Genomic DNA, 24,930 nt, shown 5'->3' on the forward strand with positions numbered 1-24,930 from the left:
AACTTGAAAGGGGCTGAGTCTTGGACACATGGGCATGACTGCTAGGAGGAAAGGAACTGAAGGCATTACTACGGGAGGGAGGACCCAGCTGGAGGCCAAGTCCCTTAAGGTCCTGGAGATTAGGAATCTTCTATACTGGACGAGAAATATTTGTTTTAGAAATCCTATCCCGTGGCCTGGAAGTGGCAGTGGTTAAATGTGCAGGTAAATTCCTTCTACCCAGCCTCAAGTGGGAGAAGGAGGGGCCTCTCTTAGATGTGGCATTGGAAAAAGAGGCACCTGCAGGGAAGCCAGGTTCCAGAGCAGGTGTGAAGGGACCACGAGCATCCTAGGAGACGTAAAGAACAGTCATGGGCCCAGCCTTATGGCCTCTCCAGTCTCACTCACTGGTGGACATGATCTTCTCCGGAAGAGCTCACATGCACACATTACTCACACGCTACCCACCGGCCTCACAACAAATCCTTGGACAGAAACAAAGACACACCAACAATTACAGAATTTTCTGAGAAAGCTATATTCCAACCCACTGGTTAGCGGCTCTCAAATCCACGAAATCCTACTTTACATTTTAAATACCTAGCAAAGTTTGTCAGCTTCCCACTAAGAAGTATGGTCAGCAAGGACAGCGAACCACCAACTTACTCAAACTTTGTAGAACCAGAGGGATGAGAGTTCATTGGATTTTTTTAAAATTAAGTTTATTGGGGTAACATTGGTTAATGCAATTATATAATTTTCAGGTGTACATTTAATTTGACATCTGTATATTCTATTGTGTGCTTACTGCCCAAAGTCCAGTTTCTTTCAGCTACCATATATTTGCTCCCTTTTACCCACTTTGCCCTCCCCCTACCCCCCTATATTTGACCCCTTTATTCTGTCTACCTCTCCCTCCTCCCCAACCCCACTAGTAACCACTAATCTACAGTCCTCTGGTAACTACTAGTCTATAGTCCATGTCCATGAGTCTGTTTGATTGTCCTGCTCATTTGTTGCTTTTAGGTTTATATCCCACATATAAATGATTTCATGTAATTTTCAACTTTTTCTGCCTGGCTTATTTCACTTAGCGTAATTATCTCGAGTTCCATCCATGTTGTCACAAATGGCAGTATTTCATCTCTTCTTATGGCCGAGTAATATTCCATTGTATATATGTACCACAGCTTCTTTAGCCATGGATTTTCTTTTTAATCAGCCTTTAATAACTGTGGCTTAAAAGCTCACAGAGGCCCTCGTAGTCCATTGAGGGCTTGCACATCCATTCAACAGAGGTCGATCTAAGCCATGGCTGAGTTTAGTCTAAAATGAAATGTCTTCCATTTCAATTTTGTAGAACACATACTTCGTGAATTTGTTCATTTGCTTGCTTTATTTACAAAGCTTCATCTAGCCATAGCATGCCAGTTTATTTCACATTTTTGGCGTTTACTTCTGCCTGTCATTTTGCTTTTGTGTTGTGATAGGTATCTGGCAAGGAAGTATGTTACGGTGTGTGATTTTTGTAGAAAACATAAGACCGTCTTTCGACACATCATCTGGGGCATCTTATTAGCAGGTAAATAACAAAAGGATATGGGATATCAATGTCTCTCTTCAAGGGTCCCCCAAATATTATGCTGAGCTTCCCATGGAAAGAAAATAAATCTTTCCCTTCCCTTGGACCACACTGAATCATCCAGAGAGACAGAGAAGTAGATCAAGAAGGCACTGAGTTACAGGTCTTAGGTTGAGGTACCTATACAGGCTGTCTCCCTGTCTGGTTTATGCAGCCAGCAGCTAATTTTTCAGGTTACCCATGCTCAAGGCCTTTGTTATTATGAGGAGAATTTGAGAATTGGTTAATGCAAATCAGGTGACCGGAAAACATGGCAGTAATCACAGGGTAGGAATCTAACTGCAGGGGGAAATACAAGCACTTAATACTTTATGTGGATACAGTGCTGGGAGTTGCCTAGAGTCGTGTAGCCCATTTCTCTGGCCTGAGGGCATAACCATACTGTCTACAGTTGACCCTTGATTAGGGTTGTCCTCCAACCCCCAGCACACAGTCAAAAATCTGCACATAACTTTTGACTCCCCACATCTGAGCTGGAAGCCAGGAGAATCAGTACCTTTTTGCCAGTGCTTGCTTTAGCTCCTGGGCTTTATCTGATAGACTCTCACCTGCTTGCTGGGTCTGGATACCAGAAAAAGGTGGTTAGTACTAAGTGAGAGGCCCAATGATCAAGCATCAAGAGTCAAGAATTCAGAAGGTTCTCTAAGAAAAAAGACCTAGCACCCTGTCCTCCTAGCATTTATGGTGAGATTATTAGGAACTTGCTTTGAAGAAAACCAAAAATCCCCAAAATACAGTTCTTATAATCAGAGGAGCCAACAGTCATATTAAGAATATCAAGAGCATTCCTCCATTCTATGGTTTGTTAACTGAACCTGCCCTCGGCTGAGCCAGGTCGGTGCTGGAAGCTGGTCTCCAGGTGGTGTTGGTGATGTTCGCTGTCTGCCTTTGCTTTCTGGACAGGTTACCTGGCGATGGTGATTGCAGCCTGTGTGCTGGACTTTCACCGAGCTCTTCCTCTTTTCGTGATCACCGTGGCTGCCAGCTTCTTTGTGGTCTGGGATCACTTAATGGACAAATATGAACACAGAATTGATGAGTTCCTATCTCCTGGCAGAAGGCTTCTGGACCGCCATTGGTTCTGGCTGAAGTGGTAAATGCAGTTGGTTCTCTTATTGCATTTGAGAGGGATATTAGTTTTTTCCAACACTGTTCCAAAAAATTTGTTCTGAAATTGCTTCCTCACTTATGAGATATTGTAACTAGAAACAACCTAGAGGATAATCTGTTAAAATGTCTTCGTTTTACAAACGGAAAATCAAGACTTAAATAGAGCAATGACTCATTTGAGATGTGTGCAAATGTTCCTACAAACTGCCTTAATTTCAAGTGCTACTAAATAATAAAATGTCCAAAACATGTGATAGTTCCGACTTGGGGAGGAGGCTTCCTGCTGTGGCCTCAGTGGGAGAAGGGACCTGTGACTTATTAAAGCCAACTTTTTCCTATAGGATTCTATGTCCCACAGGTGACCACTCAAGGGTTTTCCCTCAGACTCTGTCTGTAGGACCTCCTCTCTCTCCAGGTGGAGGGACCCAGGACCAGTTTTCCCCAGCATGGCCCACATGGGATCTACCAGGAAACCTCACACGTCCTCAGCCTAATAACCAGGATATTGCAATCCTAACACAGCACCCTTTCTGGCTCTGTCATCCAACCCACAAGTCAGCCTTGTCATGTCTGCCATGTTCCCCAGGGAGTCAGAACCAAGTTTAAAGTCCAACTTAGTTCTCTGAGGCCCAAGTGAGGTCCTCCAAATGCAAAAACAAAAACAAAAACAAAAATAAACAAACAAAAAAACAAAAACAATTTCAAGTTCTCCCTTAAAAGGAAGAAGGTAACAACTCACCCATCTCTCAAAGCAGAGGTGATGATTCCCAGTAGATCTCACAAAGAAATCACCAGACTTCCCTCTCCAAACATCCTTTTTCCTCTCTAACCCCTTTATTTTTCCTTGCACCAGCAAAGAGCTTAAGAGTTGTTAATTTTTTGGCTATTTGCCTTTGTAGCCACAACCAAAGAGGGTCATTTGCAATTTCTAGAAGCACAATTTCCTGGTGCAAGGGTATGTTACTCTCGTTAATATTTTTTGTTTGGTGGTTTAAGCCTTATAAGATTTTGAAGTTAGCACAGGAAATGATGCCAATGCCTTCTGTTTTCTTAGGGTGATTTGGAGCTCACTGATCCTGGGGATCATTTTCTGGCTGATCTTCGACACCGCCAAACTGGGCCAACAGCAGCTGGTGTCTTTTGGCGGGGTTGTCATGTACATTATCCTGCTATTTCTATTTTCCAAGTACCCAACCAAAGTAAGTATGAAATTAATCTTTACTGGGTGTTTTCCTTCTTTTTTTTTATGTGTAAATTGCTCAAAATAAGGAATTTGAAAGAATTTAACTGTTATTCAATATTCGTCTTACCTTGCTATGATATTTTAAGTGACTAGGGCTCCCTTCCTCAGCAATTTTCATAGTACAATTACTCTCTCATTTTTCATTCTCAGTAATTTTCCAGTTACACAACCAGTGAGATGTTCTCTCCTGTCAAGTCCATTTCTATTCATGTACCCCACCCACCCACCCCTCTTCCCTGTGAAACATACATTCAGAGAAAAATCATCCATTTTGATCCAGATTTCCCCAGACCAGCAAATAATCTAGCATTCTACCACTGGATTCTTCAGTTTATCAAATTTCCATTTGAAATTTAGGCTATTTTACTACACAACTTTGTTTTAAACAGTTTTGTTCAAATGGAATTCAATTCTCATCCTCATTCCCTCCATCGTAACCCACTAAATGAGCGTGGATTCTCAGACATTGAAGCTTTTGAGTGTGACTCATAATGGCAAACTCTGGAAAACTTTAGTAGTTGAAAGGGTGACCCAAGGAGAAAAAGTTACCCGATATGACCCAAAACCTTTGTCCTATTCTGGTGAACATCTCCACTGTGTTCTATGTCTCCTATCCCATAGTTCTTTGCAGGCCACTCATCTCTGCACCAAAAACAAAAGCAGATGATTGTCCATTACTGCTAACTCTCCGGGTCTACATTAGAGTTAATTGGTTCCTTTTACAGTGAAATGAGAGCCCCTCGACAGGATGCAATTTCACTTAATTCGCTTACAAATTGTCAGATCAACAAACCGTGGGCACACAGAGAAATCATGTTCTGCCTTTCCATTTTCCAGACAGGAGAAATAATGGCATGTACCTAATACCAACAGCACAACTAGGAAAACCAGATCCTTCCTCCTTTAGCAGCCCTTCTAAGACTACTCTTACGTCCAAATTATTTTGTCATGATATAATGGTTACATACTCTCCTGGGACTGATGTCTTCAAACTCAGAATTAGAAAGAGGGAATGTGTGGGTGTGATTCTATCAAGAGAGTCTCTGCCCTAGACTGCTTTAGCCTCCCAAAGAAGGTGGGTCATAGGCCACATGTGAGATGTTTCCAAGGAAACAGTGATCCTCCGGGCATTGATGCTGAGTTCAGCATTCATTTTCTAATAAGATTTGTCTCTTCATCATTCTGTCTAGGTTTACTGGAGGCCTATCTTTTGGGGAATTGGATTGCAGTTTCTTCTTGGGCTCCTAATACTAAGGACTGAGGCTGGATTTAAGGCTTTTGATTGGTTGGGCAAACAAGTTCAGGTAAGGTGGGTTCAGATGAACACCTTGCTTTTACGGTGCTTTTACCACTTAGATATAGTCCTCAAGACATGTCAGAAATAGGTTTACTTGTCTGAATTAGTTTACCCAAATTTTAATTCTGTAGCATGAGTTAGACAAATAATTTTGTTTATGTAGAGTATGTTAATCTGTCTAGTTTTTTAATGCTATGGTTGTCACTTACCCATATCATCCACTATATGACTCCCTATCCTGGTTACCCCTTCATTCTGCCCAAGGGGCATCACACTTTTAAGATGGTTCCACAAAGAGTGAAACAGGCTTTCTTTGCATCTAATGGTGATGAGTGCCACCTATGTGCCATCTGTGGCATGCCGGAACAAATACCCACACCTGGCTCATTCTAGAGCATCCTAGAGTCAGACTGAATGTCAAAAATGAGAGGAAATCTGTATGCAGGTATAATTCAAAAATACACATACCAAGCCATGAAGTAGAGGGGGAACATTGAGAAAATTAACTTTCCAAGTCTATTTAACAAATGTGCTGGGCCCCTACCCTCTGCAGAGCCTGGTAGTACTGTAGATTGTAACCATTGCTTCAGCGGTTTTAATGATCTGCTCTTTCCCTCTCTTCAACTCAGATTTTCTTAGAGTATACCAACGATGGTGCTATATTTGTCTTTGGTGAAAAATACACAGACCACTTCTTTGCATTTAAGGTAAAGCCAAACTCCTTTTATATAAAGTCACTTTCTTTTCAGTAACTTATCAGTCTCAGTAACTGACCAGAAACCAGGTACATGCCTGTCAAGCATGTCATAGGTACATTACACATTACCGCTCTTTTCATTTACAATTATATCTTAAGTCAGTGGACTACAAACATTTTATTTTGATACTTTGCCATTAAAGGAGCCATATAGAGGAAGTCAGAAATATTCAAATCCTTTTGTGGGGGAGCTTGTAGCATTTCTTAAGATACTTATGAAAATCATATGGGGTAATAATATCCAAGATTTCAAGGAAAAGATTTTGTTGTGATTTTGTTTTATTTTAAAGATAGGAAATGGTTGAGAGGTAAAGAACAGTAGGCATATGGCCACTAATGGCTTCTAGATCCAGGATTAGTGACAGCTCTGCACTCAGGGAACTCCTCAGTCCCAGGCAAACCAGGACAGATGGTCACCCTCATCAAAACTCTGTTCTTCCAGAGCTATACCCATGCTAAATCTTTCCCATCTTTGCCTAGGCAAGCAAAGAAGCTGGGCCTTCTCTCAATCCTAGGAGAGATGTTATTCTACAGGATAAAGGCAATCTGGCCCCATGCCCAAGCCTAATAAGTTCCCTCTCAAAGCTCTGACAAGCCCCAGGAAGCTCACCTTCCTCTGAGAAATTCCTATAAATACCTGTTGATGAGTCAAAAAGATGCATGTGGCTTTTTTTTTTTCCAGCTGTCTTTTTTTGTGGTGTGCTATTGTTCCTACACTTCTAAATTATTCTCTCACTTAAGTACTCCAAATTTACTTCCAAATTACCTCAGCTTCAGTTAGGCCAACTGTTAATGGTGAATCTTTTTTAAAACTGCAGATAATTTTGAATTGTTGATTTGATGCTTTGGTGCTGATAGCTATGCCTTCTCTAAGAGATCAAATGTTTATAAATTGAGATTGAAATATGCTCATATCATGACTGATTCAGAACTGGAAAAAAATAAAGCCACGAGGAAGGAGTAACTTGCTGCCCAGACTGTCCAAGTGTCTTCAGACCTTGTCCCCTCGAGAAGCCACCTCCATCATTTTGCCCACAGAAAAATCCCTGGGGGAACATGGGAGAGTTGAGCCCCTCTAGCTTTCTGAAGATTTCACGAAGGCTCTGTCTGCCCATTCAAGCCAATAAAAGCAGATAAGTGAGCAAGCTCTCAATAACGGCACAGAATGTCCTTTAATATATACATATATATATATATATATATATATAATTAATAGGTTTTTCTAAATTAGATCTTCTCCTCGGTCATTCTGTGCCTCTGCTGGCAGCTTGTCCCTAGCCATTGAGCTAGAGAACAGAGGGGAAGGGGTGCAGAGGGGGAGGGGTGCAGAGGGATGCAGACTACAGCCCTGCGTAAGCTCTGCCGGGTAGAAACTGCTCCTCGGAGACACAGGCTGCACTGAAGGCACCCAAAAAGCATCCGGAAAATAGGATCTAGAAAAATACCATTTGGTTAAACCAGAGGTAAACTAGTTTCCGAAGTTTGATTATTTTAGTGATTCAAAATTCTATTAAGTAAAATAATTATCACTTTAAAAACTAAACAAATGAGTACTTACTCTATGGGAGGCACTGTGTGTAAGCACCTACCATGCTGTATCTGATCTGTATAGACACTGTGAATAAGGATCTGAGGTCACGCGCGCTTAATCTCCACCCAGGTCACTCTGCTAATGAGTGGCGACGCCCATGTCTGTTTCATATAAGAACAAGAATATCTGCCAGCAGCCTTCAGTTCGCTCATCCAATTATTACGAATTCCCCCTAAACTTCATCCCTTCTCTGAGAAACTAAAGTAAGGGAAGTTCATAGCAGCAAGGGAAAAAAAATGTCAAGTTTCCTATGAAATAAGCTATGCAGAACAAAATAGAGTGAGACTGGAAATGGGGAAGCTGCCCAGTAAAAGTATTGTTTAGTTCAAGTGACGTTTCCAGTATTTTTATGATGTCTCAGAGGGAGAAAAGGAGGCAGAAAGGAGACTGATCTGAAACCTACTAATGCTGCTGGGACCAACTGTTAACGGTGATCCCTGTCATGCCCACCCCACCCCCAGGTCCTGCCAATCGTGGTTTTCTTCAGCACTGTAATGTCCATGCTCTACTACCTTGGATTGATGCAGTGGGTCATCAGAAAGGTACCGGAACCGGAAGGGATTGGGTGACATGTGTAGAGTTGATTATTTCAAGGACAAGGTTTTAAAAGCCTTTTATCCAGGTTTTTCCAAAGTACTTTTCTCTTTGTACCAAGATCCACCACTACCACCTAAGTTATTACATGTGTCTGCAAAGGGATTTTTTTTTTTTTTTAAATCTCAGGGACTTCTAACAGGGCTTTGACTTGCAACCCACTAGATATCTTCAAGAAATCTTACCAATCACTTCTTTAGCTGAAGACTTGACTCCAAAAGGTCAGACCCCTGCCAGGGAAAGCAGCATTGTTCCTTCAGCTTGGTTGTTCACCTGGTACCTAATGCAGAGTCACTGCTTAACCTCAGGAGGTCACAAAGGTGGGCCCTCCTGGTCTAGGAGTTGCTTGAGGATCAAAGCAAGAAGGGAAAAAGGGGAAGCTGCTTTTCATTCCTGGGAGAGTTTTATGGATACAAATAGAAAAAAGAAAAAAGGTCTGAAAAGTTAATCTCATTCCTGCTGCCCCAGCAACATATGAATCAGTCCTACACTCATATGTTAAATCAGAAAACTAGGAAAGTTATAAGATAGTTTGAATGCATACAAGAACAATGCAGTGCATACAGTTCCTGGGCATAGCCATGACCCCTCTTTTGATTCTCGTAAATAAATAAAATGGGGAGAGAGAGAGAAAGAGAGAGAGAGAGAGAGAGAGAGAGAGAGAGAGAGAGAGCGCGCGAGCGCACCAGGATCCCAGCAGAATTCAGAATTTCAGCAAGAGTGCCAAGGCCCATCATTTTCTGACTGTCGATTTAAACATTCAGAATTACTGTGCTCATGTGTAAGCAGAATGACAAGAGAAAAAAATGCAAGTCAAGGGCTTAAAACGATGCCTGGGATTCAGTAAAGCCTGCATACCTGTTTACAATATTTCAATCGAAAGTCATTTGTTCAAAGTATATACAATGATTCACACCACTCAAATAGAAGGATTTGATCTGCCTGCTCTTTGGACTAGATATGATATATTCACATGTAACACCATCGCTACCTGCCAACGACTGTTGAAGGCCACAGCATTCTCCTCCAGTTTAAAGATTTTTATCCATGCTTTGAAGTTTTGTGTCTACAAATAGTTCTTCATTGACTTTTCATGTTTAGGTTGGATGGATAATGCTAGTTACTATGGGGTCATCTCCTGTTGAATCTGTGGTTGCTGCTGGCAATATATTCGTTGGACAGGTAAGTTGTAATATCAAAAAATAAAACAAAACACCTGCTGAAGGAGATATTCTTTTTAGAAAGTGGAATTTTTAAAAAATTGACTTGTGTTACTTCTTTTAGTGTAGGGAAATGGTGTCAAAAAAGGAACTCTCAGTATTGACAACATCCAGAATCCAGAGAGAGAGAAAAAGTGAGAATGAGAGAGAGCAAGAGAGAGATAGAGAAAAAGAGAGAGAGAAATCTCTTCCAAGAGTCTAGGTGCACTGACATAGGATTTGGGTTCTTGAAAGTTTATGGAGAGGAAAAATGATTGATTCATTTTATCGAAGCATTGGGCTTCTTATTTATAAGTTCTTAACAACTCTTTTCTGAATTTATTGAACTGTCGAGGTCTCTGGCTCACCTTTCAGAGGCTCGCAGTTTGTCCACTCAAATGGAGTTCACCATTTATATTGCAGCTGCAAACATACACAGGCAGCCTCGCATTCTACAGTATGATGCTCGTGGTAATGAAAGAGACCAAGAAAGGCTTTTGACCAACAACCATACAGCTGTACAAATACTTGAGCTCATTCTCATCTGTCTGAACTGGGCAACAGTTTTGTCTTTGCTGAACCTGATGAGCAAAAAAGCACTTTCACTTCCCTGACCCATCACACAGATAAATGCTCTTTTGCCTTAAGTTCATTTAAGTAGAAAAAAAAAAAAAAGCCAAGGGATATCCCTCAAAACAGCAGCATTCCTAAAGTGTAGATGAGTAAGAAGTGGTAATGATCACCCACATCACTCAGGATATGTAGCTTCAGGCAGAATGGCATCACATACGTGGAAACCAAGTGTGAATGCTTGCTAATATGGCTGCTGAAGGAAATTGGATTTGAAGCTAAAACCAAGTCACCCAGAAAAACACATGGCCCCAGGATCCTAGGCTTACAACTGCCCCAAGCAGGCTGAGCCTTCTTATTGGTAAGCCCAGCTTCTAGCCTAGAGCATAGTCCTTCAAGCAGGGCCCATACTTCCTTCTGTAGGAGTTAAAATTATTGTAATTATAGTCATAAAGTCTCTCAGGACTAATTAGAACACCATCTTGAGTTGATTACTCCTACCTGCAGGGTGAGAGGGCTCATGTACTGAGTTCCTATTTAGTCCATAAATTGAAGCTCAACACATTCAATTTTACAAAACAATTAAAAATAATGAGGGGAAAATTGTAAAATTGCACACATGCTTCTATGGTGCTCAATTTGATACTTAACATGCTAAAAATACAGCTATTATTTATGGAGAGCCCCACTCTACAGGCAGTCAGCCTGCCCTCCTTAATGGGCCTCAAGCGTTTACAACTACACCCACTCAAAGTCTTTTCCACCCAAGGGGAAGGGAGGGGTCTCTTGATTCTCAATGAGGAAAGGGTTTGTGGGCCCTGTCCTTGTTATTGCTAGTATCTACATATGTGTGTGCGTGTGTATGTATATATACATATATATATACATACACACGCGCGTGCATGCGTGTGTGTGTGTGTGTGTATACTTGTGTATCTATTTCCCTGTGGTGTCAGCAAAGTGGTTTAGGGTCTGTCAAATGAAGCTGGAAAGTGGAAAGTCACAGAGGCTTGGGAATCACAATTCGCAAGGCCAGGCCACTGGGTGGAGTTACTTGGCCAGTGATGTTCCTACCTTATGAAAGCGCGCACAGCCACCAGAATTCAATCCTAGGATAGGTCAGGGCCATTTAGCCTTGCAAGCCTTGCAAACTTTACACATGGCTCTATACCATAAGCACAGTGACCTAGAGTTTAAACGACTCAGACATCAATGGCATGGATCCTCAAACTTTAGCATGCATCAGAACCATCTGGAAGGCTTGTTAAAAACAAACAAATGATTGCTTGCCCTACTCCCAGAGTTTCGAATTCAGTCAGTCTGAGAATTTGCATGGCTAAGGAGTTCCCATGTGATGCTGATGGAGCTGGTCTGAGGTACATACACTCTTAGAAATATTGCTTTTAGAGAATGGAAATTTGAGTAGATTGACAAAAACTCCCCAAAGTTAAAAGGGAACATTTAATCTCGTTGCTCTCTGTTGCAGTCCGAGTCTCCACTGCTGGTCCGACCTTATTTACCGTACATTACCAGGTCCGAACTTCACGCGATCATGACCGCTGGGTTCTCTACTATTGCTGGAAGTGTCTTAGGCGCATACATTTCTTTTGGGGTAAGAATGTTTGGGGTTAATTTATGGAAAGTAAAATCTCTTCTTTCTTTGCTTTTGTTATTTCTTTTTATTTCTTTTTCTTTTTTTTCCCTTTTCCATTGCTGCTGGGTAAGGAGGCCAAAAGAGTGTCCTTTTTTCTATATAGTTGGTCACAGTTCCTTTGGCCTTTGAGTGGAGTGACCCCAAGGAGCTTTGGGGCTTCATTCAGATCCCTGCCACCTAAAGGTGAATTATATCCAACCATAACAGAATAAAATCATGTTTGGCTGAAAATTTAAATTGTCTAAAAATAAATAAATAAAACTATTACTGACATTAGTAAAGGTAATCTAGACCAGGGGTCAGTAGACTGTGGCCCATGGGCCAAATCTAGATCACTCTCTTTTTTTTTTTGTAATTGAAGTTTGTTTGGAAACCAGCTACTCCCATTCGTTTCTCTATAGCAGCTATTATGCTACAGAGTTGAATAGTTGTGGCCCCACAGGTCAAAAATATTTATTCCCTGGCCCTTAACAGTAAATACTTTCTGACCTCCAGCCTACAGCAGTGGTTTCCAAACCTTACTGCACATTAGAATCACCCTGGAGCTTCTAGAAACCCTTATGCCCAGGCCCATATCCCAGAGTAATTAAACCAGAATCTCCTGGGATGAGACCCAGGAGATATATATTTTATATCTCCAGATTCCAGTGTGCATCCCAGTTAGAGAGCTGGTGGCCTATGGTATGGGGCTGGAGAACATTATAATAGCTAGTGCACATGCCCCAAGCATAGAGCTTACAAGCCACACATAGAAGCAATCCCTAGTGGAGAAATAGGATAGAAGCGACCCAGGTGATTAGGAATTCTTACGACATAGGCAAGTTTCATTCCAGGACTTCATCCAGGCCTCGGAGAGCCAATGAGTAGGAAAAGGGAGAAAGAAACGGGCCAAGGGGACATCACAAATAGCAGTTGGACCAGCTCCAGATAGAAGTAGGGAGAGGTGCTGATTCTGGAATTCTGAAAATATAGGGACAAGGATGGAGAAACAATAGGGTGTAGGAAGGGATGGGGAAAGAGTTTAAGTGGACCAGCAGCGAAGAAAACAGAAATAGCTTACAGATTAAAGGGACTCTGGATAAATACATATTGTCTAAAGACACAAAGGATTTCCAGAGAGCAAAAGGAAGATGGAGAGGGTTGGTTTTATGCCTGCACCCCAGATATCTCTTATCTAAATTGATGACATAATGAAATATGGGCTTTAGGGACTATTTAAACATTCAAAAGGACAATCAAAAGGTGGAGGAGTCTTCTTTGAAAATTTCTACAGCATAGAATTAATTTTCTTCTGAAATGACTTGACTTTATTTTTGTGCTTCTCCCCAAGGATATGATTCACACGAATTCCTCCCTTCTCCCTCTGACTCTCAAGGTGATGCTAACTTGGCTAACTGAGCTTTTCCAAGCCTCCATTTCTGGCACAGAATCAGTCCCTGGCCATCTTTTCTCTTGAAAGACTTGTGGGTCATTCGTTTTGAGTATAACGGAAAAGCTATACCTAAATTGGCATTTTCTCCTGAAATCACAGGTTTCATCCACCCACTTGTTAACTGCGTCAGTTATGTCAGCACCCGCATCCCTGGCTGTCGCTAAACTCTTTTGGCCTGAGACAGAAACACCTAAAATAACCCTCAAGAATGCCATGAAAATGGAAAATGGGTGAGTGGAAACTGCGCACCACCTTAATGACTACACAAGCTGGGGGTGGTGAGGCATGGTGCACGGTGGTCCAAATCCAAAGTGCAGCAAATATTTGATAATCAGCACAGTGAATTATGGCAGTAAACTGAATTTAATTGCTCAGTGACTATTGAAACTTTGTCCCCAAAATCTTGTTTCAACACTTAAGGAAAATTTTTCTAAGTACCTGGATGTCGATACCTTTCCTTGACTATTCAATGTAGAAATTTTACTTTAAACATAGTATAGTGTTCATTGAGCTTCGGTTTAAGATCATTGGAAAGCCATAGGCTAATCATTTCTAGAATTTTCTTATATAATAGGGAAGAGATAGTGTGATATAAATATCCTTAACCCCTCATCAGTTCATTTTCTTTGGCCCTGTGCCAAAGAAAAAAAAAAACGTGGAAAAAAATTAAGAAATTTAGGCTGTTTAAAAGTATTTCAGGAAATAAAAATATTAATCAGCCTACATATTTTTGAGATTCATCCTTTGTTCATAAGTATGTAAAGTCATAGCCATGAGTGAAAAGCAAGTTGTCAAAGAATGTATTGAATACGTGTGATTCCATTTATAAAGTTAGCAAATGTGTAAAGCTACACATTATTTAGGGATACAGACAAGTAGGAAACGTGAAAAGAAAGGGAATAATAAGCAAATTTCAAGGGAGCCAGTTATTTCTGAGATTAGAAAGAAGAGATTGAGATTAAGAAAGAGTGTACGAGGGGCAGGAGAATGGGACTCAAAGGTGATGGTGACATTCCATTTCTTAAATGAGGTGATGGATATTCAGACCCTGAATTATTAGTTCTTAAATCATGAATATTTTATAAATATTCCCTTGTACCTACTTTTAGTTAAGTGTAATTTTTAAAACCTATTTTCATCTTTTCCCAATTTTTAAATTATAAATGACCATATTAAAAGAGTTGTATAACAGACACCCATCATCTACACTCAACAATTACAAATGCCATCATGATTTCATGGAATTCAGGTGAGAATTTTGACTCAGGCATGAGCCTGAGAGTTGGTTTCTCCATCCGAATGAGTTCTGATTAAGATGGAAATGGTGTCCATCCACCGGCAACTCTTTGGTAATTCTGGGATTACTGTTTTTTGATAAAGTGATTCGAGGAATCTCCTAGAAGCTGCAACACAGGGAGCGTCCTCATCCATCTCCCTGGTGGCAAATATCGCTGTAAACCTGATTGCCTTCATTGCGTTATTATCTTTTATGAACTCAGCCCTGTCCTGGTTCGGAAACATGCTTGACTACCCACAACTGAGTTTTGAGGTATAATTTTACCATGTTTCTCCTCCATTTTGTTTCCACCTATCTTTGTTTAAAAATGAAAGGTTTGTGAACAGCCTTCCCTAACTGCCTGTAATGTACTCTTACCCAGTGTACACGCTTATCATGTATTCCCCGCCTTCCCGCCCCCTTTTCCACCTCCCCCCTTCCTCCTCCCCTCAACATTCAGTCATTCTCTCCTGACCCAACCCAAGATTTCAGATTACTTCAAATGACCTAATTTCAGCCTTGACTCCTAATGGATAAAGGTGGGCAAGGGTACGTGAAGGGATTTCTATGCCTAAAGGAGACACAGAGGGGCAGGAACAATCTTGTTGTGAGGGTGAGGCAGAAGCTAATCACTACTCATAAAGTATCCGTTTTTTATTTCTTTTTTAGCTAATATGCTCCTACATCTTCATGCCCTTTTCCTTCATGATGGGCGTGGACTTGCAAGACAGTTTTATGGTTGCTAAACTCATAGGTTATAAGACATTCTTCAATGAATTTGTGGCTTATGAGCAACTCTCAAAATTGATCAATTTAAGGAAAGAAGCTGGACCCAAATTTGTAAATGGCGTGCAGCAATATATGTCGGTGAGTCAATATTTTGATTTTCAGTACATTTTTCATCATATATATATATACATTTATCAGACAGTTACTGGTGCCTCTGTGTGTCAGGTACCATGCGAGGCACTTCAGATATACAAGAAAACAAAACAGACCAAAAACCCTGAGGTTTTTTGAGGTACATAGCACCTCATAATTTTCAGTTATTTTGAATTAATTATTGTACATGTGTGTGATTCCTGGACTGGAATCAATCACTCTATCTACAAATATTTATTAAATACTTTCTGTGTACAGCATACTTAGATACTGAGACCATGGTATTGAACAAGTGATAAGGCCTCTACTCTAATGAGGCTCATAGTTTAATGATCATGAAGACTTCTTTTTTCCAACTTAAAGAATTCTATGAACTCTGAGAAACCTCCTACATGCAACATAGTGCCTGGATATCCTAAAGAAATAGTGAGACACAGTGACAACTTTTCAAGTGGGTGAGAGAAAAGAAGAAGCTCAGAGTCTGTGGTCTGAACCTCTGAGACGAGCATCCTCTAACTATGGCAGGATTTCGGGTCAATAGGCTGCAAGGAGATGCTCCTGTCTACTTGGCCTGGATAGAATAAAGGAACTCAGATGAGGCCATTACTTAAGCTATGTTTTCAATTGAGTCTCCAACTTTTACTTTCCTAAAGAATAGAATTGTCACACATGGAAACTCTTAGGGAAATGGTGAACATTTCTGACCACCACCATTATTCATTGAAACAATCCATTTGGAATTAATGTCCTAGGTACATATTTGGCTTTAAAAGGAAAGGGGAGGAAAAGCATGCTACCTAAGGTTCTAACTGAGAATGACCACCTCCGAACACCACCACCATCTCTCCCAGCCTCCCAAAGGCCAAACATGCAGATTTACTCCTATATATTACACAGATATGACAGCATACTCTAGGGGAGTACTGATTTGTATTTTATGATCAGGGCATTTTGAATCACATCTCTGATATGAACAGTGGCTCAGTAGGTCTCCTGTTTCTCAAATGTTCATTCTCCAACTGACTGCACAGTGGCCCATGTCCTCATTGTTTGGATGCCACCACTAACCACCTTACTTCTCTGCCAAAAGTAAACAATAGGCTAGATTAAGTGAAATGTTTTCCATCCCCACTGCCAGCTGCCAGGAGAAAAGTGGTTTTGTTAGTGAGCAAAGCAAGCTCACAGTTCCGGCAGTGCTAAGCAGTTTTGTGAGCAGGTTATTAAGAGGATGAAGATGAGAACAGTTGAGATGATTTGGATTGGGGATGAGTCCAACCAGAGACAGTCACACAGAGGACATTTGGAAATACAAGCTCAATGGATTCTGCTAGTGTTGAGTCACAGTAGGAAAAGTATTTTTATTTTTCCAGATTTCTTATTTCCAGTCAACAAAATGGGGATGAGTCCATGCAGTTTCTTATTTACCAACCAAGAAGGGGTGATGGTGTCCCAACCATCTCTAGAAAAGGTACCACATTACTGGAGTGTGCAATCTGGGTACAGAGGCAAAACTCCAGTGTGATCCATTGAATTATGCCTACTGCTGACTTCCATCTAAGAGAAGTTGTACCTACGTACCCAGGATGAGCTCTTTATTGCTCCATCATGTGCTCTTCCTTAATGATAATAACTCTGTTTACAAGTAACACATAGCAAGGTACAGAATTCAAAAGGCATAAAAAGATGTAGAGGGAAAAGTAAGTCATCCTCCTTATTCCTCTGCCACTCAGCCCCTCTCCCTGTACCACGTTATGCTCACCGTTCTTAACCTTGCTCTTTGCACTTAATGACAGATGCCTTGCCATGTCAGTGTCTGCGACACAGTGCTCTATTTTATGAGCACACCGTAATTTATTTTAACCAGTTGTTGACGACACTACTACCAATTTTTGCTATTGGAGGTAGTGCTACAATCATTGTCCTTGTACGTACGGCACCTTTGCTCGAGTGCAAGGAGAGCCGTAGAATGTATTATGAATTTCCTAGTGCAGTGCTGGCCTTTCCATCATGTAATTTTACACATTTATGGGAAAAGGCCAAGTGGAATCATCCCAGCCATCTTTTCCTCTTACTATAAAACCCTACATGGCCACATCTGTGTGTCCCCTCTCCACAGCTCCCCAGAAAGGGGAAAAAGGAATCTCAAGTGCTTTATGCCATCTCCCTCCTCACAGTCTCTTAATAGGCTTGCCTGATTTGAAGCCAATTGAACTAAATGAAACACACTAGAGAGAGCAGGGGACGAGAACGAGCTTTTTCAGAAACAGTGGACTGCTCGAATACTTGAAATACTTTTCCTGCCTGCTATATGCACACTGACTGAAAATCAACAAAAGGGCTCTCAGAAACCATGAAAAAGGAGAGGGGTCTTATAATCAATAAAAACTTACCACAACCACTTGAGTCTTGAATGGGAGCTCTAAAAATTCCAGTTAGTGAAAAAAGGCACCACTACTTTGAATGTAGCATTGACCTGGTTTGTTCTTTGAACCAAAACATAGATTTTGCAGGATTTTGAGAAGAAAATTATTGCCTCAATTGTGTGGGTGCTTTACCGGATTGGATATGCTTATGGTGAAAAACAAAGTCCACTGAATCCTCTGAGCCTCCTATAGTCACTCCCTCAAGCAGAGAAAGAATTATCTGGCCTGAGCAGCGCCTCTTGACTATTAGAATATATGTGAAGGGCCATATTCATGGTTTTACAAGTTCACCTTCCATTGTCTCCCTGCCTTGTGAGAAGGACTATTAATTCTCTTCTAAGTGGCAATCTAATATTCCTATGGGATAGTCAGAGCTGAGGAACAAAGAAAGGCTAGCATATACCACAGCCAGACTGAGAGGAACTACTGTGATAACTGTGAGCTTCTTTTTTCCTGGGATAATTCCTTTTAAATTATATCCTTTTTACTGAAGTATGATTTCATACAAAAAGGCCTATTTTGGGTGCACACGAGTTTTGGCAAATGCGTCACCTGTGTAACAACGACCACAATCAAGATATAGAACATTTCCATCACTCCTAGAAAATTTCCCTCAAGTCTCATTGTAGCCAACAAACCCCTCCCCAGATCCAGGCAGCAAATGATCTATCTTTCACTGTAGATTACTTTTTCTTGTTCTAGAATTTTGTATAAATGGATTCACTTAGCATTCATGTTATTGCATATATTAGTTATTTTCCTTTTTATTACAGAGCAATATTCTATTTTATGGTTATAACAATATCCATTTGCCTGTTGAAGGACATTTGAGTTATTTCCAGCTTGGGGCTATTATGAATAAAGCTACTATAAATATTCACATCTAGTTTTCCTGTGGGCATTTGTTTTTATTTCTCTTGGGAAAATTCCTAGGAGGGTGGTTGCTGGATCATACAGGCAGTGTATGTTAATTTGATAAGAAACTGCCAAGTATGTTTGTATTTTATAAACAAGCTGTGTCAGCTTACTTTCTCATCACAATGTACACCATTAATTGCTCCACATCCTTGCCAACACTTGCTATGGTCCATCTCTTTAGCCATTTTAGTGGATGTGTAGTGGTATCTCATTGTTTTAATTTTCATTTCCCTGATGACTAATGATGAACATCTTCTCATATGCTGGTTAGTCATTCACATATCTTTTGCAAAATCTCTTTATCTGTTTCTTATTGGGTGCTTATCTTCTTACTACTGAGTTATAACAGTTCTTCATACATTCCGAGCGTCTTTCATCAAATAAATGTAATGTGACTATTTTCTGGGACCAATATTGTATCTTCAGCAGCTAGTACTGTGCCTGGCACATTGTAACAGGTGGCCAGTTCCTACTGAATATTAGAAGTTATCATTGTGTAGAAAGTAGCAATTTGTAGAGGCCAAGACAACCAATCTCAATTCAGGGAATCTCTGAGTCCACACAGCTCCTATCCCTCCCTTGAAATTCAAGGGGAGATGGGAAAAAGAGCCCAGGAAGCAACGAATGTTGGGCACCATGCATTGCACATTTATTTGTCAACATTAATTCCATAGTCACAGTAGGAAGCCTAGTTAGGATGTCAGATTTATAAGCTGGATCACCCCGTGTATATGACTGTGTGTTTTTGCTTATTTACAGATCCGTTCTGAGACAATTGCCACTTATGCTCTCTGTGGCTTTGCCAATATCAGTTCCCTAGGAATAGTGATCGGCGCACTCAGTAAGTGAAAAGGATATTCAACAACAGATGTGATGTAAACATGCTTCAGATCTTCACTTTGCTCTAATATTATTCATGTCAGAGGGGTAAAAGGGGCCCTGCAACAGCAGTAAATCCTTTAGGGTCGATTTTTTTTTTATCCCTGCTCTGCAGTGAGGGTTTTCTGTGTATACTCGAGCTAACCTGAGGAAGAATTTGCTCAAATGGACAGGTTCTTCACCCAGAGATGACACACAGGTTTCACTTTGCATGCCAATTTCAGGAGATTTATAATAGCCATCTGCAGAAGGATTCTGAGGTCCAGTGGAAGTTTAGTAGAAAAATGCTATGATTAAATTGTTATGTCTGCCATGGGCATAGAAAGTAGATTGTTACGAGTTGTAAATATTGGCAATCCTTCCTTGCAACCCATTTGCCTTTTCATATCCCCAACATACTAGGAGCTTTTTGGATAAAACTGAGGACTTGTTTCTTTGTGCAGACATACTTCTTTCTTTCCCCACATACCAGAGAACTTCTCTGGATATGGAGCTCATCACTAAGATCTTGAACCTTGAACTTCCCAGCTAAGTTTTTTTGTTTTGTTGTTTTGTTTTGTTTTTAAGTCAGCTTAGCTGACACTTCAACCCCAGAATAACTCTCAGAGGCTAGGAATTTGGAATTAATCAATAGCCTCAATATTAATCTCTTATGCTTGCTTCCATGTTTCCCAGCATCCATGGCTCCTTCCAGAAAGAGTGACATCACTTCAGGGGCAGTGAGAGCACTGATTTCAGGGACCGTAGCCTGCTTCCTGACAGCCTGCATCGCAGGTACTGTATCCTGTCCTTTGTGTCCATAGGACGGCAGCTTTCAGTGGGGCAGTGCATCCAGCCTGCACACACAGCAAACTACTGCTGCAGAAAGCTGAGACAGAGCTGCCATTAAGTACATTATAAAGTAAAATGTGTGGAATATGGTGGAGAAGCTCTTTGTTAATTAATAAAATCACTGGTACTCTGTTCTACTTCCAGGCCTACTGTCTGGCACCCCTATAGAAATCAACTGCCATCACATTTTAGAGAATGCCTTCAACTCCAGTTTACCTAGAAATACAACCAATGTAGTATCTTGTTGCCAGAGTCTATTGAACAGGTATTGTATTCTTCATTATAACTTCTTTATATCCATTAAAGCCTCCAACCACTTATTTTTATAATTTCGTAACACTTACTTTATTTAAATACAAGAATGTGTGTGCATTTCTAACCATCTTTCATTTTTACTTTTTTCACTAAAACCAGGAGTCATAACACTAGCCAGTGTTGCTCAAGCATTTAACATGTCCCCAGCTGTGTATTAGGCGCTGTGTATGAATTAGCTCACTTAAACTTTGCAACCACCGTATAAGTTAGACACTCTTGCTTTGTTAAACATTAGATAAAATCAGGGCTTGAAGAGGCTATGTCACTTACTGAAGCAAAATGAGTGCACACGCAATCAAGACAGAAAGGCATAAGAAAATTTGGTTCTTTCTGCGCATAGAGTCCATGCCCTTAGCTAGTACCCCATATTTGTTACTAGGTACTACCTCCCTTACAAGGGGATCGAGCAATGCAGACTGTCCTGGCAACATGGTGATGGGCTGTGGTGGATAAGGGGCCACCAGTGATCCGTGCCAGCCGCCCGCACCCTGTACAGTTTCTGTTGACTCTACAGAGTCAGTCACATAATGAATATCCCCACTCGACCTGCCCTTCTTAATGTACAAGTGTTCTACAGGGCTGATTCGATCTTTTCCTTATTCTGGAGAAACTAGAAGAAGTCCTTACAGCCAAATAGGATTTGAGGGTCAAAACTAATTCTCTGGTACCTCTGTCCTTAACTCTCTCTAACCAGAATGTGAGATGGTAGATCATCTTCCCACCTTATGCTAATTTTTAATGTGTCATCTTCTCATCTACTGTTTCTATCTTCTAAGGCTCAACTAACTGTGTAATTCTACTTTCCACTAGCACTGTTGTCAACGGTCCCGGCCAGGTCATCCCAGGAGGAAACCACAGCTTGCATTCTTTGAAAAACTGCTGCCAGTTGTTGAGTCCATCAACACTGAACTGCAGTTGGGTCCCTGATGTATTCTAAGTTCAGCCACTTCTCCAACAGAACTCTAAGTATAGGTGCTGATTTTCCTGTGTTGGGGAGAAGAAGAAGAAGAAAAAAGCTATTCTCCTCGGATTGATATTTCCATCATGAAATCGGCTTTAATTGGAAAGAAGAAAAATAGAACTGAACATTTCAGATTGACAGAATCTTCCTTTCCAACCCAGCCCCTTCCCCACTGAGAACTACTATGGTGTCCCAAAAATGTTTTCTAACCTTAGAATTTCAGGGCATTTAACCAGAATACGGGTATAAATGACAGCTCACAACAACTGTGCCATGACTCAGCCATAGCCACTTAGTGCAAATCTCTAAGTGGTCCAGAGTGGCTTGTTTTAAAAACATCTTAGGTGAAGTCATTCTGCATTCACCCTGGCTGACCTGAAATAGCCTAAACTTGACTCTCACGTGAAGAACTCCCTCATTGCCTACCCTGAGGAAGTCCTGAAGAATCAAGAGTCCTTAAGGAGAGTACATAGACTATCCCAAAACTCGGTTTTAAATCCTGTGTGCTTGGACAGTTATACCAGTCAACTTAAGTTAAACTGTGCTGCAGTAACAAATAAGCCAAAACTCTCAGTGGCTTACAAGTTCATTTTTCACTCACATATGTTTATTGAGGGTCAATTTTGGCCATACTTCACGTTGTCTTCATTTCCAGGACGCAGGCTAAAGGAGCAGGCCCTATATGGGGCATGTTTGTCTTATGAGAGAGAGAAAAGAAAGGTGGGGATCACATGATGTATCTTAAAACTTCTGCTAGGAAGTGGCACCTTTCACTTCTACTATATTCCATTATCCAAAGCTAATCATGTGGCAAACCTAATGTCAATGGCCATGGACGAACTACCCTGTCAAGGGAGCGATAGTGAATATTTTGAATAAATAATATGATAGACCACGTGGATGCATAATATCCATGTCTCCCTTCAAGGAGTCAACCAGTTATAGGGCATAACTGTAAGCCTATTCATGTGCAAATTTGGTTACATTCCTAGTTACAGGACTGGAAACAGACACTACACTTAAGTCAAAAAGCCATGTAAGAACCACTTGAGGAAGAAAAAGGAAGTCCTGGTAGAGATCCGAAAACCTTCCATTGATACTTCCACCAACCAGGAAAGCGTCGTCATCAAACTGGCATCCTTAATGGGTTCTGAGACTTAATGTGTCTCAGAAGAAAATTCCAGAGACAATAGTGGGGTGCTCTTTAATGAAATGCTCAACACCAAAGCTCTTCATACCATAAAGGCCAGTTTGTTGAGAAAGCACAAACACAAATTGTGATTCGCATGGAAGAATGGGAAAAGGGTTTTGAAATACCTTAAATTTATATTTTCCTTTTTGTGCATGTGCAAGAGGAATTTTTAAAAATCTATGTGTAAATAGTTCACGTGTGTGTGTGTGTGGTGATGGTGGTGGTGGTGAAGGAGCAAGCTAAATGTATAACATACCAGGATACTTCTAGTTATTGGTCATTTGTATCAAAAGTTTCTTGGAACTCAATGTGCCTCTTTAATATATAGACTTTATTTTACGAAAACATATTTATGTGTCTTTTCCTTCTATTCTTTATGTTCTTGTGTTGGCCTTCATAAAAGCCTTGTGTCAGAGATGCCAATTATTCATAGGTTCTTTGTCTGCTATGAGTCTTCTTTTTCTTTTTTCTCTTTTTAATTCTTTGCATTTTTCTATTCTGTTTTATTTTTAAGAATCTAAAAGAATCTCTTTGCTGTTTCTAGTGTTTCCCTCTGATAAAGTCAATTCTGTCTGTTTCCATTACTATTTTTTGGATGTTTGTAGCTCTTAGCTCTTGTCTGAGCTCTTTTATTCAAGGAAAACAACTACTGCCATTTTTTAAGTATATTTCTTTTTCAAATTATAAAAAGTATCAATTTATAATTTAAAAATGATGGTATTACAAAGGGGGTACATCCTAATAAACTCATCATAAGTTGAAAATATTATAAGTTGAAAATGCATTTAATATACTTAACCTACCAAACATCATAACTTAGCCTAGCCTACCTTAAACGTGCTCAGAACACTTACATTAGCCTACAGCTGGTAATTATCTTGAGTTTCATTTAAAGAGTATTTGCCTTCATCTTTTTCTCATCAGGAGGAGACACAGATAGGCATTTTGTAGACATGGATGTAAAAACACAAAATACAATATCCAAAAATCACTGGCAACATAGTACACTATATAGTATCAGTTGTTTACTCTTGAGATCACGTGGCTCACTGCCACTGCCCAGTGTCACGAAAGAGTATCTTACCACTAGACCAGAAAAAAGATTAAATTCAAAATTTAACGTAGCATTTCTACTGAGTGTACCGCTTTGACATCATGGTAAAGTAAAAAGGTCATAAGTAAACCGTGGTAAGTCGGCAACCATGTACACACACACGCGTACACACACACACCCCTTTCTCCTCACGCGGTTGACTCCAGCTCTTTCCGGTATCACACCCCTGAAATTGCTATTGTTACTACCACATGCAAACATAAAAGAATGTGAGAGGTTTATTGTTTCTATACAAATAGAATAAGTCTATTTACATATCACCTTCAACTTCTTTTCACTTAGCAGTATCCCTTGGAAATTTCTGTAAGTCACTATATATTGTTCTATCTCTATCCTTCCCTTCCTTGTTATTATCTGTGTGGCATATGTGTGTATGTCTCATTCTACGTAATGAGACAATGCGCTACATGCTCCCAGTGAAATCACTTAGTAGAGGTTTTTGTTGCGTGGTGACGTCTTCACTCTTCTTTAGCAGATATAGAACCTGAAGGGCTATTTGTTCCCCCCAATTTATCCTTCCCCTACCACCTATAGTCTTCCAAGATGGTGTATCTATGTTTTTTACATGTTTGCTCAGTTGTCTGAGGTCACAGCGTGTTGCTGTCAGCCTCTGCACCCTGATGTTGTTTTAAGTGAAGGCTGTGACATCTATTTTGAAGAATTCTGAATTATGTCTAGTCTGCCCATGAAATTTGAAGCCCTCAGCCTTCTTTTTAAGCGTAGCTTCATGTTGGTACAGTTTTAACTAACCTGAAAGCCCTTTTATAAACACACTATTATGAGTCTAGATACGTATGTGTCTTAATTTCAATGAAGATGGAAGTTCACTTTACTGCTTATTCTCCTTGTTGGTTTCCATCAGTTTGCAAGGGGGGGAGGGGTGTAGAAATTTCCTTCCCCAGTACAGAAACTGGTTATAAATAAATTCTTTCACCCTATAGAGGCCTCAGGGTCTTAGCCAAGAATAGACTGAGTCATGGAATATGGAAAATTTTCTTTGATTTTTTTTCATTGGTAAAATCAGCACATTCAAGCAATTAGATCTGAGTGGCAAGGTCTCTGTAACTACAC

At 40.4% G+C, this 24,930-nt stretch overlaps 1 protein-coding gene across 1 annotated transcript in view; it reads left to right on the forward strand.

Annotated features, from left to right (window-relative positions):
- SLC28A3 (solute carrier family 28 member 3) overlaps nt 1–23,745 on the forward strand; it is a 48,099-nt gene extending 24,354 nt beyond the window's left edge. Inside the window, exons 4-18 of the mRNA XM_016130510.2 lie at nt 1,470–1,561; nt 2,525–2,714; nt 3,786–3,930; nt 5,165–5,278; nt 5,901–5,978; nt 8,081–8,161; nt 9,315–9,395; nt 11,469–11,594; nt 13,168–13,298; nt 14,449–14,617; nt 15,014–15,211; nt 19,327–19,408; nt 20,122–20,220; nt 20,422–20,542; nt 21,403–23,745. Coding sequence (XP_015985996.1) covers nt 1,470–1,561; nt 2,525–2,714; nt 3,786–3,930; nt 5,165–5,278; nt 5,901–5,978; nt 8,081–8,161; nt 9,315–9,395; nt 11,469–11,594; nt 13,168–13,298; nt 14,449–14,617; nt 15,014–15,211; nt 19,327–19,408; nt 20,122–20,220; nt 20,422–20,542; nt 21,403–21,529 — 1,834 coding nt within the window. The 3' untranslated portion in view covers nt 21,530–23,745. The remainder of the gene's footprint in view (nt 1–1,469; nt 1,562–2,524; nt 2,715–3,785; nt 3,931–5,164; nt 5,279–5,900; nt 5,979–8,080; nt 8,162–9,314; nt 9,396–11,468; nt 11,595–13,167; nt 13,299–14,448; nt 14,618–15,013; nt 15,212–19,326; nt 19,409–20,121; nt 20,221–20,421; nt 20,543–21,402) is intronic.
- The last annotated feature ends 1,185 nt before the right edge of the window (nt 23,746–24,930 follow it).

The sequence above is a fragment of the Rousettus aegyptiacus genome, unplaced genomic scaffold (assembly GCF_014176215.1).
Source record: "Rousettus aegyptiacus isolate mRouAeg1 unplaced genomic scaffold, mRouAeg1.p scaffold_m13_p_3, whole genome shotgun sequence".
Classification (NCBI taxonomy): domain Eukaryota; kingdom Metazoa; phylum Chordata; class Mammalia; order Chiroptera; family Pteropodidae; genus Rousettus; species Rousettus aegyptiacus.